General features: G+C 39.8%; 1 protein-coding gene across 2 annotated transcripts in view; it reads right to left on the bottom strand.

Annotated features, from left to right (window-relative positions):
- Positions 1-16407, bottom strand: part of LOC139229937 (myosin-9-like) — a 148066-nt gene that overhangs the window by 41188 nt on the left and 90471 nt on the right. For both annotated transcript variants that reach the window (XM_070861586.1, XM_070861587.1), the window contains 8 exons: positions 15638-15756; positions 13991-14143; positions 11944-12117; positions 11683-11856; positions 11294-11408; positions 2910-3103; positions 1904-2025; positions 783-852 (listed from right to left, as the gene is read on the bottom strand). In XM_070861586.1, the coding sequence (XP_070717687.1) occupies positions 783-852; positions 1904-2025; positions 2910-3103; positions 11294-11408; positions 11683-11856; positions 11944-12117; positions 13991-14143; positions 15638-15756 (1121 nt within the window). The remainder of the gene's footprint in view (positions 1-782; positions 853-1903; positions 2026-2909; positions 3104-11293; positions 11409-11682; positions 11857-11943; positions 12118-13990; positions 14144-15637; positions 15757-16407) is intronic.

Below are 16407 nucleotides of genomic sequence, written 5' to 3'. Positions count from 1 at the left end.
AACCTGTGGAACCATACCCCAAGCACAAGACTACCAACTGGAAAGGGGTGGCCAAACTCGACAAAAAAAAGTAAGATGTTGCTTTACATCTAGAATACTGTATGGTTGAACATCAAAAAATGGAAATCAATTTAGAGTTAGTTCTGAGCTACACTCATCTACCACCATTTACCTTGGAACAATTTACTGAATATTTGATTGTACTTCTTTATTACAAATACATGAACCACTTTAAGAAATCAAAAAGCTAGTGAAGAACCTCAATTAGTCCATATTCTCCAGAAGGTTAAATTGGCACAAAATGGCAATCTGTGTTGGAGAGTCCAGCTGCAAATTGTATTCCAACCATTTGGAATAATATTAAGCCAACAGTGCATTAATTATAAAACAAATTCACAGATCTGATCCATTCAGTGGAGAGCCACTCTCAAAGGGAGTACAGGTTGGTAAGTTTGGATAACTCATTCTCCAACCTACACTCTTCTGGTGCAGTTGCCACCTCCTGCCCCACCCACCAACATATAAAGGACAGAAGTGAACAGAAATGACATTTATCAAGCTTTTATCAGTCAGGTTACAGCATTACAAAAGCAGCTTTGGAGATGGCATATTGAACCATACACCAATCTTGCAACTATATCAAAAACAAAACAATGCATGTGCATCCCCCTTCATACTAAATCAGGCACTGGTATGACTACCAATCCAATTCGACAACCACATTTTTACAGTGCAAGCTAAAACATGCTCCCAAATCCAGGAACAATTTAAAAAGTACATACCATTAGTACACAAGCCTGCTTTCCATCCATGAAACCTTTAGGAATGGAATTAGGAGTAAGGATTTCATATCTGCAAGAGAATTACAATGAAGTCAAAACAAAAAATTGACTACCCCATTTATACACAGCAGTTAGTATGTAGCCTACTATAGGAAAATTGACTAGATACTGACTACATAACCAATGAAAAATCTAACACAACTTTGTCGCAGTATAGACTGAATGGCTTGAGAATAATTTCTATAAAATATTGTTGCAATCGGTCCATCACTAGATTAGCACATGCAACCAAAACAAATTTATTTCCAAGCAGTTACCCGCATTTAATGATCCTGTTGGCAAGTGTCAATTAGGAAGGAGTCTCCTTGCTCGATTTAAATAGTTGCACACCCATTACCAAATGGAAACTAGTTAAGACAGGCTAATTCTGGAAATCTGTTTCTGTTCAGAAACCAGTTCAAGCACTATATTTCAGAGGATAATAAAGCACAGGAAAGTCATGCTTGGAACAGAATTACCCAAGATGGCTGCTACAACTTTTGTTATTGGCATGTGGGCAACACTGACAAGCCAGCATTTACTGCCCATCTCTAGTTATCCCAAGGGCATCAAGAGTAGTGTGGGTTTGGAGTCACATGCAGCTCAGACGAAGCAGGAGTGGGAGGTCCCACCCCTGAAGGACATTAGTCCACCAGTTGTTTTTTCAATGACAACCCATAGCTTTCAGCCAGTTTTGGATGCCAGTCCACAATTTACCAGATTTATTGAGTTTAATGTTCAAAATGCCATTGTAAATCTCCAATACACTGCCAGAGTGCAGAATATGAGCTTATAGTGTGGCCGCCCATAGAGCTGGCCAGATCATTAGAAAAAGCAGTGAACTTGGAATTTTTCAGAGAGGTAGAAATCAACCCAAGTAGCTTTTGCATATGGTGTAGTGGCCAGTCATAGAGCAGCACAGGTTTGGAAGAAGGTTGCCTGTCCTCTCACCAAGGAAACCAGAAAAAAAATAAATTATTTCTCCTGGACTGAAAACATTTTGCTTCAAATACAGAGAGTTAAATAAGTATCTCGGATATAGGTACATTGTCTGGATCAACAGAAAGGTTAATGAAGTTTACCTTTGACGGAATTCCTGGAAGACAATCCTGTTGGGGAATCCCTGTCTGCAGATACGAATCCCCTCAAGGACACCATTGCATCGTAGCTGATCCAAAACAAGGTGAGCTTCCAGTTTTCCAGACTATTGAAATCAGAGGACAGACTTTTATACATTTATACCATAGACCTGCAACAACTTGTCAAGCAAGTTTTGTAGCATCATGGTCATAAGCTTTGCCTCACAACCCCAAGATCAGGCTAAGTGCCTAGCGTGCAATACACAAATCCAACTTTCATTAGGTTGTTTTATGAGCCAGTGTCAAATTTATCAAGAACTTTTCCTTAAACCTATGCAAGCTTTCCTTCACTAAATGTTAGGGACAATGCAAGATTCAGCTAAAAATACATTGTCAATAATCTTGAATTTTGTTTGACTAATCAGGTCAATAGAGGCACCATTTCTTCCTCTATTTTGCTTTGTGGATTATCCCAAACAGTAAGTAAGGGGGAGGAAGCGACATTCAGTCCGGTCTTACTTATCCTTAACTAGAAACCTATAATCACTCCCCTCATAGTATCCAACTACCTCTTAAATTACTTGCGATTCTATCCGCTATTCGACCTGGAAGATCATTCCAGTTACTGCAGTGTGGTGCTTGATGAACAGCAGTCCTGAATTTGACTTATCAAGATCAATCTTTATTACATTTTGTATCTTGTGTATCTCTAAAGGTCTTCTCTTTTCAAGGAGTTTTTATAATGTTCTCTCAAGGCAGGGATCAGCTGAGTCATATTTCTCTGCACTGCTTCTAGGGGTTGGATGTTCCCTTGTACCTCAGTGACAAGTCTGAATGCAGTAATAAAGGCGAGGCCCTCAGACTGGAGCTCCACTGATGGCCTATTAAAAATTGAGTTGCGTTCTGACCCATAATTTAAATAGAGTAATCAGCAGTTTACTTTCAGAACCACTGAACGCATCGAACGGTTGCTGTAAATGGTACTGACAGAGGGGAATCATGTATTCACCTTCTTCTCATGGTTAGGAATAATGCAGCGCACAAAGTTAGGGTTGGTGTTTCTCAGTGTGGCCATCAGTTTAGCGAGCTGCTCCTTGTAAAGTTGACTAACTGTGCGGAACATGCCCCTCTTGGTCTTGAATGCACCAGGCAAATTTGTATGGGACATCTCTGCAACTTGATCCAATCCAACAATGCGGTCCACTGCAAAAGCAATTGATGCAAGCTGATTAACTGTATTAGGGCTATAGAAAACTTTGAACAAGAGTGTCAACGCTGTGGAAGAGTAGGGACAAGGTGAGGAGTGACAGCAAGCAGCAATAAAACCGACAAGATGCAGCAATTTTGATTAACCTACACAGGTGGTATTTCAAAGCCTCAATAGTTCTGAGTGAATACTGAAACAAGTTCAAAAAAGTTAAATGGTGCAATATTCAGTAGAAATTTAAAAAATACAAGGGATGGAGAAAAACAGGTGCCTGGAGTTGAGACTATAAACCTATTTCTTGGGTTTGAGTTTTAAAAATGTCACAGCAATTTTTAAACGCTTTCTCCTCCACCCACCCACTCATGCCAAGGGACAATTTTAATTAAAAAGAGGATCAACAGGAAACTCGTGTCAACAGTTGGCCATTTTGGTAAGGGAAAAAGATTTATCCCAAGAAGAGATAACGGCAGAAACGTGAAATTTACATTAGCTGCCATTAACAATTGGCCAAAGACCCGCTCTCGAGAGCAGCGAGAGTTCTGCTGCAATAGAAACAGAAAATGCTGGAAATCTCAGCGGGTCGGGCAGCATCTGTGCAGAGAGAAACAGAGTTACGTTTCAGGTCGATGACCTTTCCTTGGAATCTTCGTCAGAGTTCTAACAAATGGTTATAAGAACATAAGAAATAGGAACAGGAGTAGACCATATGGCCCCTCGAACTTGCTGCGCCATTCAATAAGATCATAGCTGATCTGATCATGGACTCAGCTCCACTTCCCTGCTTGCTCCCCATAACCCCTTATCGGTCAAGAAATTGTATATTTCTGTCTTAAATTTATTCAATGTCCCAGCTTCCACAGCTCAGCGAATTCCAGATTTACAACCCCAAGAAATTTCTCCTCATCTCAACTTTAAATGGGCAGCCCCTTATTCCAAGATCATATCCTCTAGTTCTAGTCTCCCCCCATCAGTGAAAACATCCTCTCTGCATCCAACTGCATACGTTTCGATAAGATCACCTCTCATTCTTCTGATTTCCAGTGAGTAGAGGCTCAACCTACTCAACCTTTCCTCATAAGTCAACTTCCTCATCCCCGGAATCAACCTAGTGAACCTTCTCTGAACTGCCTCTAAAGCAAGTATATCCTTTCGTAAATATGAAAACCAAAACTGCACGCAGTATTCCAGGTGTGGCCTCACCAATACCATATATAGCTGTAGCAAGACTTCCCTGCTTTTATACTCCATCCCCTTTGCAATAAAGGCCAAGATACCATTGGCCTTCCTGATCATTTGCCCACTATCCTTTTGTGTTTCGCACAAGTAGCCCCAGGTGCCGCTGTACTGTGGCACTTTGCAATCTTTCTCTATTTAAATAATAACTTGCTCTTTGATTTTTTTTCTGCCAAAGTGCATGACAACTCACTTTCCAACATTATACTCCATCTGCCAAATTTTTGTCCACTCACTTAGCCTGTCTATGTCCTTTTGCAGATTTTGTGTGTCCTCCTCACACATTGACTTTCCTCTCATCTTTGTATTGTCAGCAAACTTGGCTACGTTACACTCAGTCCCTTCTTCCAAGTCATTAATATAGATTGTAAATAGTTGGGGTCCCAGCACTGAACCCTGCGGCACCCCACTAGTTACTGGTTGCTAACCAGAGAATGGACCATTTATCCCGACACACTGTTCTCGGTTATCGACCTGAAACATTAACTCGGTTTCTCTCTCCACAGATGCTGCCTGACCTGCTGGGTATTTCCAGCATTTTCTGTTTTTATTTGAGCTCTGTAGGATCGGTTTCGAGTTCTTTGCACTTTATGCTATTCATAAATACTAAATGGATAAATAAAACATGCCACAAAGCCACGCGATCAGGTGACTGGCACAAGAGAAACAGACAACATTCGAATGATGCTGAACTTGAATTCAATGAACTAAAGAATGACAGATGAAATTATATATGGGCATATATGACAATGCACATTGGCAAATAAAACTAGTCCACAACAGATGGCGTTATTGGCGATGGCACTAAAAGATTTGATTAATGACTACTGAAAATATACATTAAAAAAATCATTACCCAAACTAAAGATTAAAATGTATTATGATTACAGTAGGCAATAGACTTTTATTGCAGTTAATCAAATGGTAACTGCATAACTTCTAAATTTAAATTAATATATTTTATTAGTTCAGAGATAAAGTGGAGAGTTCAGAGACTTAAATTGTGAGGAAGTGGTACAAGTATATTACAAATGCCAATAAGCATTATGAATGTAAGCAGGTTAGTGAATCTAAACATGTTATTTAATTGATCATAGAATAAACGGACAAAATCAACATTGTCAAGTCTCAAATTAGACAACAATTGCATGAAACATCACCCCCACCACTGGATAGAAGGAATAAAGTGTCATCTATTAATGCCACCTTGACAGCAAGTGTTGGATGAATGTCTAGAAATAAGGATAACAAGACTGAAAATCAATCTGTCTTTTTCTGGTTCCACATGGAACGAGTTGGCATAATCAACTTAGTTCCTAACAGTACAGGTTCCAAAACACAAAACTGCCTGTAATTTGGCCTTTGTGGTCACTCTTACTCAAGACTACAAAAATGGCTTCTGTGGGAAGTGGAAACAGTACATCGGTGTGCAATGGGGGCTACTTCTGCAGTTAGGTCAGGGTAGAAACGTTATTCTTCAGCCAGTCATGGTGCATTAGACTTGGGAGTGTCCAAAATGGCAAAGCACTCCATTCACCAGCGCCGATATCCCTCGCACCTCAACGTCCACCCAAAAAAGAATTACAGAACCGTGAGAAAAGCATTCCCTAGGCACATCCACATTTTGGTCAGACAAGATTTTCCTCCGTTTCAAGTAGTTTGGCTGGGAATGTGGGAAAGTCTAAGTCACAGATACTCCATGTTAATTAATGGAGCACTGACAGCCAGGAGGTGATGTAATCAGAACTGGGCAGGATAACAAGGAGTTTTTCCCTTCCAAACAGAGACGGCAGCACCGGTTTCAAATGATGAACCTAGCAGAGCAACGAATGGCTAAGCAAAAAAAAAAAAGAGAGAAATCTCAAACGGATACGCTCAAGGTATTTCTCCTGGCTAAGGCACTACCTTTAACTGAAATACAGGAAATCAATCTTGTAACACCCATGTAGGATAAACAAATGATACAACTTTAAACTTCAGCTGTAATTTCTGTACAGTACTGCCTGAGCAGTGCCACTCAAGACTGAACACCCTGGGGCCATACAACGCAATGAACTTAACATTCAGCTACGCACAAGGCCATGGGATTTTGCTTGATAAACATATGCTGAGACTAATCTGTGCCCAAGGAACACTGCTAATCTTGAACATTGCAGCTATTGGGTGATAGTGAAAATAACTCGTGTTCAAGTGGCAAGTTACAATGTACGGCGCTTTTGATGTAAAGGGAAATATGCAGCTATTCCTTTCCCCCCACCCCCAACAGCTGCTTTCTTGAGTTGGATGTTTTCTGCAGAAGTTACAGCACTCAAAACAACACTTCCAAAATCTCCAATTCCCTCTGAACCTTATATCCTTATTTTATTTTAAATCTCCACTTTTATAATTATATCTTTGCTGTTCAACTGCAGCTATTTATAATCTCATTTCCCCTTACCCTTTTACATTGTCTTTTCAAATTAAGTTACTGTTTCTACCTTTGTGGTAAAGCATTCCTTGTGTGCCAAAACATTTCTTTTAACTTCCCTTCATTCTTATAATATTAACCCTGAATCTTCAGTGAATGATTTGCTGACCAGTGGAAGTTATTTCTTACTATTTACCCCCTCAAAACTTTAGATTTTCAAAAGCACTTTGATTTCCCCATAACCTCCTCTCTTCCAGGGAAAAAAGTTGCAATTTTTCACGTTTTTGTTTGTAGCAATAACCTTTTATTCTTGGTATCATTCTTCTTGCATATCATAGAATGATAAAAGCTTACAGCACAGGAGACCATTCAGACCGTTGTGCCTGTGCTGGCTCTGTGAAAGAGCGATCATATTTAGTCAGGCATCCCTGCTTTTTGTCTGTAGTCCCTCATCAAGCACGTCCAACGCACTTAAAATTTATGAAATTAGTTTCCACCACCTTTTCAGGTAGAGCATTCCACATCCCAGCAAAAATATTTCTCCTCATCTTCCCTCTAGATCTTTTGCCAATGATTTTAAATCCATAACCTCTGGTTATTGACTCACTCACCAGAGGGAAGAGTTTTTCTCTATTTACTCTATCAAATCCTCCTCATCATTTTGAAAATCTCTATTAGGTCACCTCTTAACCTTCCCTGTTCCAAGGAGAACAGTCCTAACTTTACTAACTTCTCCTAACTGAAATCCCTCATCCCCGGTAACATTCTGGTAAACCTCCTCTACCCTTTGAGGCCTTTACATCCTTCCTGAAGTGTAGTGTCTAGAATTGTCCACAATACTCCAGCTGAGGTCTAACCAGTCATTTATAAAGTTCGAGCACGATCTCTTTGCTTTTATATTGTATTCATAAACCCAAGTAACCCATATGCATTTTTAACCACTATCAACTTGCCCTGCCACCTTTTTGGATTTGTGCATATGGACACCAAGTTCTCTCTGCTCAGCTACACTTTCCAAAATATAATTTTCTAATCATTGCAATCACAGCTTTGGGTCAATCAAGGAAGTGAATAAATAAATTTATGATAATCATTCCGAATTAACAAAATAGTTGTCCGAAGTGCCAAAATGAGATCAAAACTAGTAAATAATAAACCCCTGACAAAAGAACGTAATTTGAAATTTTACTTTTACCTAAATAAAATCATAATTAACCAGCACAACCTTTTGAGAGATCAAGCCACCATTCAGCAGAGACATCTACCACATTCCAAGTTTCTGATAAAGGGAACCTTCATCACATAACCCGAAAAAGATGCCCTGTATAGTATACTGCAGATTTGAGCAAATTATGGCACACACCAGGCCATGGATATTCACCTGAAACTAGGCACTGTTTGGAGATCTCTACTTTTTCTTAATTTGAGATCTCAACTATTCATAGAAAGACAGAGGTTAATCTTGTTCAATAAAGCTTCCTTTCAGAAAAGGGAGGGTGGAGTCAAATAAATTACAGCTGAAGTATTTTGTCATCAGGTTAAAGTGACTAAGTTTGGCTGTTAAAATGCAGACAAAAGCTGACGTAACACAAACGCAATGTGTGGAAAACGGATTTAGTTTCTAAATATGCTTTCAATGTTGATTATATTTTAAACAAAAAGCTTGAACAAAAATCAATTAACATATTTCAAGGAACCTTCCATTGCTTCATGACATTAAGGAAGCAAATTTGCTTTGATGAAAAGGGAAGACAAGTCTGCAGGAACCATTTTCCCCCAATTACACCCCCCTCCCTCCCCCTGAACGTCCATAAAGCAATGGGGACTAGCTCGGTAGACATCTCCAGCTTTCCCTTCTGATCCAGAAACCCAATTTGCATTTTATTTGCTAGTAGTTTGCAGCTTTAAACAAATTGTCACACAGTAGTATTGCCCATCTGAGGGGCCATAGAAGAATGGATTCCTAAGCTCTTTTTGGTAGTTACTGCACTGATTGCCAGTGTAACTATACAGCCAATTGAACAGAATGGTTAAGGTTCAAACATATCCAGCACAAAAAATATTTCTCGTGCTGGCACAATGCAGGGACTGGCTACAAACAGTGATTCTCCTGTAGCATCTGTGGCAAGCCTGTGAACCGTAAAATCAGAATGAATAAACGTGAGTTTTTAAATTTTGATGCTGATATACGACTGCAGGCCTTAGAATTAGTTATGTGAATCATCAACATGACATGCGCTTGGAAACTCATTTCATGCAATAATTTTTAATGTGGCAAATAAGGAAACATGCCTGTACTGTATAAAAAATCTTCTACATTCTTAAATGACAAATCAGAATCCCAATTTCATAAAAATAACTTGCGGGATAGACTAGAGGGGGCTGACAATGTGCACTGTAAGTGTGTGTGTATATATACAGAAAGATATCAGGTTCCAATTTCTGAACAGCCAAGTTGTAAAGATTGTAGGAGTCCAGGTTGCCTGGTGTTACCAACACAGTGAAGCATGGAATTAAAAGGAGGGGATAGCAAGTGTTCTGCTTGTATACATGTTCAGCCAGCCCATTCAAGACTGATGCTAAAATGTCCGGCATGCTGGACACCCGTTTTCCTCCCTTCTTAGCAAAGGAAGAGTGTGTGGCATGGGGAGAAGCAGGAATTGTGGAGATTGACACATTTAAAAACATGGAATGCCTAATTAATAATTAGTTTGTCTGGAATGGTCCATATCATTGTCTTAGAGAAGCTGGCAGGACACCAAGCCCCTGGAGTAAAACTTGCACATCTTAATTTAGGTCCAAAAAACAGAGGATTATATTTATGAAATTACAGTCTCATTATCGAATGCAGAAGAAAATTCCTCGTACTGGAAAATGAGTCGATATTTAAGAGCAAGTTAGTTTCAACTTTTTCCACACAGGTGCATTTTGCTTACGAGTTGGTGGACATTGTTTCACCACTGCAGCTCAGGATGAGGCGCTGTCGAAATGGTTGAGCTGCATTAACCTGAAGCGAAGGGGAAACAGAAAAGAAACTGCACAAGCAGGAATGAAGAGGAAAGATAAGCATTCAAAGCAGGCGATTCTCAGAAGCATCGATCTACGGCAGTATCACAGCCACCTCTCTCACGTCACCTGGTTCTAGATGTAGAATAGGAAAGCGTGTATAGAAATAGGCTCTCTGAAAGCTTTTTATCTCTGCAACAGAGACAGAGACATCAACAAGGCAAACAAAAAAAATGATCCCTTTAAAAATAAATCATATTAATGAGAACTGCAAGATCCACAAGATTTGGTCTCCTTAGGTACTTTGTTATTTGTAAACGAGTAATTTAGCAATTACAGTGTAGGTTGCATCTTCCAGAGTAGGGACTGAGCACAGACTAAGAATTCCCCTAAGAGGGAGGGAGGGAGATATCAAAGAAAAATATTACTTTTCTCACTTCTTAATGTCAAGTTATGGAACAGTAAAGCATGAAAGCAGATCATTTGCCTACCTTCTGAGAAATGTTTAGCTAATGGGGAGGTGGGAATGAAAGCGTAGAGCCAACGACAACATTTTACAGGGGGAAATAATTAGCGAGTGTAATTAAAGAGACTGAATATACAGGGTACCAGTTTGCAAGGAACTTACTGCCAGTTATGTTGTTTCTAATACCATTAGTTTCATACAGTGCCACTCAGTCAGCAAATCAAAGATCATGTCAAACTGTGAGTGAATATATTCAGTGTCATGTGGCAGGAAAATGATCCTTCTTGCATTCTACAAAACCTATCCGAATATTGCCTGGAGTACTTAATGCAAAAGTCTAATTGGCAACTATTATACTTTTCAACAAGTTTGGGATGTAATTCTTTGCCACAGAGAGTTGTTGATGCCAGTTTGTTAGATATATTCAAGAGGGAGTTAAATATGGCCCTTACAGCTAAAGGGATCAAGGGGTATGGAGAGAAAGCAGGAAAGGGGTACTGAGGTGAATGATCAGCCATGATCTTATTGAATGATGGTGCAGGTTCGAAGGGCCGAATGGCCTACTCCTGCACCTATTTTCTATGTTTCTATGTAAACACTCCACTACTCAGTTTACCAACCACCGCTTAGAAATGGGTTGCCTAAAGTAATTTATTTCCTTTTCTAAGCAAGTGAAACTTGCCCAAGGCAAAGAGGAAGAGGATTGGATTATCCCATCTGCAGGTCAACAAGTGGGGTGGTAATTAAAATTCTCCAAAACTTATGGCTAGCACGTGTCCACTGGATCAATTAAGGAATCCTTGCATACACTGTAGGGTATTGCTATGCCGGACCCCTGCAATCAGAGTGTTATAATCAGGTATATGCTGCAAGGGTTTTCAGAATTATCACATTTTAGCAAGTGACTGGAAACACTGAACTAAATACATAAATGCTTGATAGTGTTGTTACCCTCAGTCTAGAAAACATGAGAAGTTGCCTAGGTGCCTTGGAAAAAACAGTTGAAACCAAAAGTTATAATAAACATAGAATAAAAGTACTTTAGAAAGCCTCTGGTTACTAATTTTAACATACCATCCTTCCAGAGATCAGCTATAAACTTATCAGAGGACTGGTGCAGCAAGGTAGCAATGTTGTCATTCAGAGGATCCATGTTTTTCATCAGCCATTCGGTCGCTTTGTAGTCCACCTGCATTGCAAAGAGGAGGTACCTTATATAAATAGCTTCACAGGGTACAAGAGGTAAATCAATTATTAGTTCAACTGTTGAGCCCTGGTTATAAAGTCTGGTGTACATATTGCACCTTCATGCACTTTATAGGAGAGCACAAGCTCAGGCAAGGAGAAAAAAAACAGCTCAACAAAATAGCAGTTGAATGACAAGATTGGCTTGTGCACTTCTGGTAATTCTGATAGTTTAAACTATGTAAATGACAGCCCCATCAAGCTTTGGCTCACTCTACCTTGCCAGCATAGTGCATAATGCAGAAGTCAGCCTTGTCTTTTAGCTGTTTCGGTTTCTGGAACTTGGGGTGGGTTCCCTGTTCCTGCACCACCTTCTCCACAAACGTCTTATCAGTAGCTTTGGGGAACCAGCATTCTTCATCGAGCAGAGCCAGGATACCAGGAGGACTAGCCTGGAAAAAAAACAATGTTTAAAGTTAAACCCAATATGCTTCTGGGAAACTAGTTAACCGAAAGTAATAAAGGGAATAGAGACTCACAGATTTTTCAATTAGGTCAATGCAAGGCTGCAAGTCGAGGCCAAAATCAATGAAGTTCCATTCAATTCCTTCGCGCTGGTACTCCTCTTGCTCCAGGATGAACATTGTATGATTAAAGAGCTGCTGCAGCTTTTCATTTGTGTAGTTGATGCATAACTGTTCAAAGGAGTTCAGCTGCAAAGCACAAATAAAGTTACTAAGAAAGAAGCGAGAGAAAGACAGCACGACACACCAACCTATGGTTTGTGTCATGTATTCACTAAATGTAAATCAGCTCTTCCAACTTAACCAAGACCAGCAAAGCTCCTGTCTTGTTTCTTTCTTGACACAGATCTGATCACAAGCTAATCAGACTATGCTGATATTCCAACCTTAGACATTATAAACTGTTAACATTCCATCACATCTTAATTTAGGATTCTATCATACAAAGAAAGTCAAAGAAATTTATGATCAACTACAGTGGTACTGATTTGTAAACTTACACACAGGAGTGACATTTTCAGAATGAGATACGTCAAATTTGAGTGTCTTGCTCCAAATCATTATGTTGATAGCTCCACCAAAAAATATATTATGTAGCACTGCATATCAAGAAATATATTCAGAGATCTGATGGGTCACACACCCGAAATGACAATAACCTGTCCCTTCTCTTTACAGGTGTGGCCTGATCTACAGTGCATTTTCACTGATTTCAGTTTTTAAACATATTTACACATGCATAGGGAAGTCACTTATGCCCATTATAATTTTCTTTCCCCACAAACCGGATTGTAATTTTTTCTTTACCTCATCCAAAAGGAGTTGTAAATATTAGTTTTGAGAACGGATTATCTCCACTGAACAAGAATTTGTTTGGAATACTGAACAGGTACCTCAATAGAAGTGTTATTACCAGTTTCTAGTTGGGAATTCCATTACAAAAGCAATCAACCCATACTGATTAGATGAAGCACTGATGAAATGGCACTCTTTGTTGTTGGCAAAACTCCAATGCAACAGTTTCTAGTGGACCTGCACCCAGACTTCAATACCGCCTTTAACTTGGAACTAAACCAGCAATGTCGCTCAGGCTGGTGTGGTGCTGGTTGGTGTAGAGAAATGGAAAAACCTGCCACAGCGCTATAGAAGGGGCACTCACCGGTGTTTGGAGCCCAAGATCTGGAACTCCCTCCCCAAACACCTCTCTCCTCCTTTAAAACCCACCTCTTTGACCAAGCTTTTGGTCATCTGCCGTAATTTCTCATGTGGCTCGGTGTCAAATTATTTGTTTTGTATTATCACACACCTGCAAAGCACCTTGGGATGTTTTACTATGTTAAAGGCGCTATATAAATAAAAGTTGTTGTTATTGTTGAGATACATTAAGGTAGGGTAAAGGGCACTTTACTCTGCAGCTAATTGTACTATACCAGACCTGGGAGTGGTTGATGTGGATACTTGCTGTCCAAAATGTAGTGTTCAGCACTAAAACCCATCACTTGGATGAGAAGAAAAGTGTCACATCCCCATATACTTGCTCACAATTCCAGTGCTCTCCAAATAAAAAAGAGCTTTGAAGACTGAATGTGAAATCCATCACATTTATTCAAGTATTGCAGCCTGAACATCAAAAAGTGAGCTGTTCAACTACAGGCAATGCAAGCTTTAACAAGTTTCAGGGTGGAATGTGGAGAAATTCAGACATCAATCTATGCGAGCAAAACCCCAGTAGTTTATTCATATCATCTTAATGTCAAGTCCTTGAAGCACATTCCTACCAGTGTAAAGTTGCGGAGCTACTTCAAACTCAATTTTCCCCCACCCCTGGAGGCAGAAATCATTGGCATATGCAACAGATGAGGCGCCCCACAATTTAAATTTAAGGGAATTGGCTTTTAGCACACAGTTACAGGGAACAGACCATAAATACCCCAGAAACTTCAGCGGAAATGTAGCCCCAGGACTGCCACAAAAGGCTCCTGCTGTCTTCACACCAGCAACCCACCCCTAACCTTGAAACATCCTGCATCTAACAACCTAAGCACATGCAATTCCAACATACCTCAAATATCTCAAAGCCAGCAATATCCAGAATGCCCACAAAGGAGGCACCCTGTCTCTTGGTCCTGTCCAGGGCCTTGTTAATGCGCAAAACTAGCCAGCGGAAGAGACGCTCATAAGTGGCTTTGGCCAAAGCCTCAACAGCAAAGTCAGCCTGAAAATAGATAAAATAAATCCAGTCAGTTACTTATTATTCAGATAAAAACCCAAGAGATGGCAGTAAAATGTCAATTAAAACAAGTAAAGCATTAGTTATTACAAAAATAGTAAAACTGCATATTACATGCAAGAATCATTTTTGAACAGTAAATCTCAAGCATTGGAATGTGCAATTATGATCTGCCATAAGCATTTTAAAATAGGAATATGACTGAAAATGAGGTTCGTAAATACCTAGGAAAGATAGCCAGTCTCATTTAACCACTCTCACTGCAGTGTTATAAGATTTGCCAATACAACAAACAGGTTACTACTATATACACATCTATTTGGACCAATGTGAGATTGCTAACTTCAGCCAGGTTCTTCATCCACATTAGACTGAGTGCAATGCCGTGTTGCATCCTCCATAATCCTCACTACTAGCAGATCCGCTTCGTATCTGGCACAGGGAAACTGTTTGCAACAGTGGCAACCATCAAAAGCATTTCACAGAACACATGGTCATGCTGGATCTATTCCAACAGTCTCCAATCTGTAGAGAATCTCAAGTGAACACAACAATTGGCTATTTGGTCAGCAGCCCATGATATCATCTGCACATCCTCTAAGTACAGTGACTCACTGGCCACACAATTACGACAAGAAAATACAGCTAGTGACTAAGCAAAAGGAAAAGGAAGGAAGAGGTGATCTTTCGCTAGGTCATCTTAAATTTATTTGGTGGAGAAGGTGGCCGTGAGCAGGATTCTACCCGGTCAGTGCTGCTACATAGGTGGTCACGGCAGAAGCACGAGTGTAGCTTGGGCATCACAACTTATACAATTCAGGAATGCGCAATTACAAAAAATGAAATACTTAAAAAAAAACAGGGACCTTCTTTGCCTCTCACTGTGGGAAGATGTCTTGGTGCTTCCCTGTGATTGCAGACTGGCAATGCACCATGCGAGATACGACAGACTTTAACCCACATGATAATTATGCAATGCAGTTGGTGAAGCATTCAGACATTATGAAAGCTCTTGCCTTGTAACAGAAATTGGGTTAACAACCATACTTGCAGCATCGTAGTAAAAATGTCCTCACCAGATTTTCCCAAAAAATAATCACTGTGCAGGTATGTGAGGGTTCAAATACAGCATCCTTTTCCTTATAAATCTTTGCATGACTGATTTTAAACAGTGTTTGTGCAAGAATTCTGCCAAATCAAGATCCCAGCTAAGTTATCTTAATGTTGTTCCAGACAAATGCAGGTGAGGGACTTTTAAATGCTGCTGTTCCAATTGTTTTCCATTCTTTCCAGATAGATTGAAAGAGTATGGACAATGAAACATTGTGGCACCACAGTCTCTCATCAGAGTGTGTAATCAGAAAATAAACAAAATTATTTAACAAACTTTGAAACGGAGAAATTATTTTCAGTCGTCATCAACATCATTTTGACTGAGTTTTAAAAACTTTTTCCCACAGAAATGAAGCCAATACTCACTTGTTCTTTGGTCTGAGCTTTCTGAACATAGTCTCTCCCAACTTTAATGCGGGGAGTGAGGATAGCCCTGCTGAAGTCAGTCACATTGATTCCCAGGAGATGGCAGACTTTCTGGGCAGCTGAAAAGCAAAAATACTTCCAAGTTGAAGATTGAACAGTCCCTTTACATTGTAAATTTACTTAATTGAGAATCTAATGCTTTGCCAACACAGTCAATATAATGCGAATTGCACCTTCAATAAGCAGAGGTGCAATATATCTGCATGTACAGATCAAACTATCAAAATACACAGTTTACAGCACAGAAACTGGCTATTCTGCCCAACAGGTCTACACCAGTGTCTATGCTCCAAACTAGCTTCCTGCCAACCCTCTTCATCGAACCCAATCAGCATATCCTTCTATTCCTTTCTCCCTCATGAACTTATCTAGCTTGCCCTTAAATTAAACTGTGCTATTTGCCTCACTGACTCCATGTTACCACAGGGTTCTACATTCTAACCACTAGGAGTAAAGTTTCTCCTGAATTCCCCTTGAATTTATTGGGGATCATCTTATATTTAAGACCCCTAGTTTTGGATTCCCTACAAGTTGAAATATCTTCTCTACATCTACCCCTTAATAATTCTGAAGACCTCTATTGGGTCACCACTCAGCCTTTTCTTTTCTGGAGAAAAGAGCCCAGCCTATTCAATCTATCCTGATGGGAAACAGAGAATATAACCTCAGTTCTGGTATCATCCTTGTAAATCTTTTTCACCTTCTCCAGT

Source organism: Pristiophorus japonicus, chromosome 19 (assembly GCF_044704955.1).
Source record: "Pristiophorus japonicus isolate sPriJap1 chromosome 19, sPriJap1.hap1, whole genome shotgun sequence".
NCBI classification, from domain to species: domain Eukaryota; kingdom Metazoa; phylum Chordata; class Chondrichthyes; family Pristiophoridae; genus Pristiophorus; species Pristiophorus japonicus.
The sequence above is the reverse complement of the archived record's forward strand: the minus strand, read 5'-3'. Positions and strand labels throughout refer to the sequence as shown.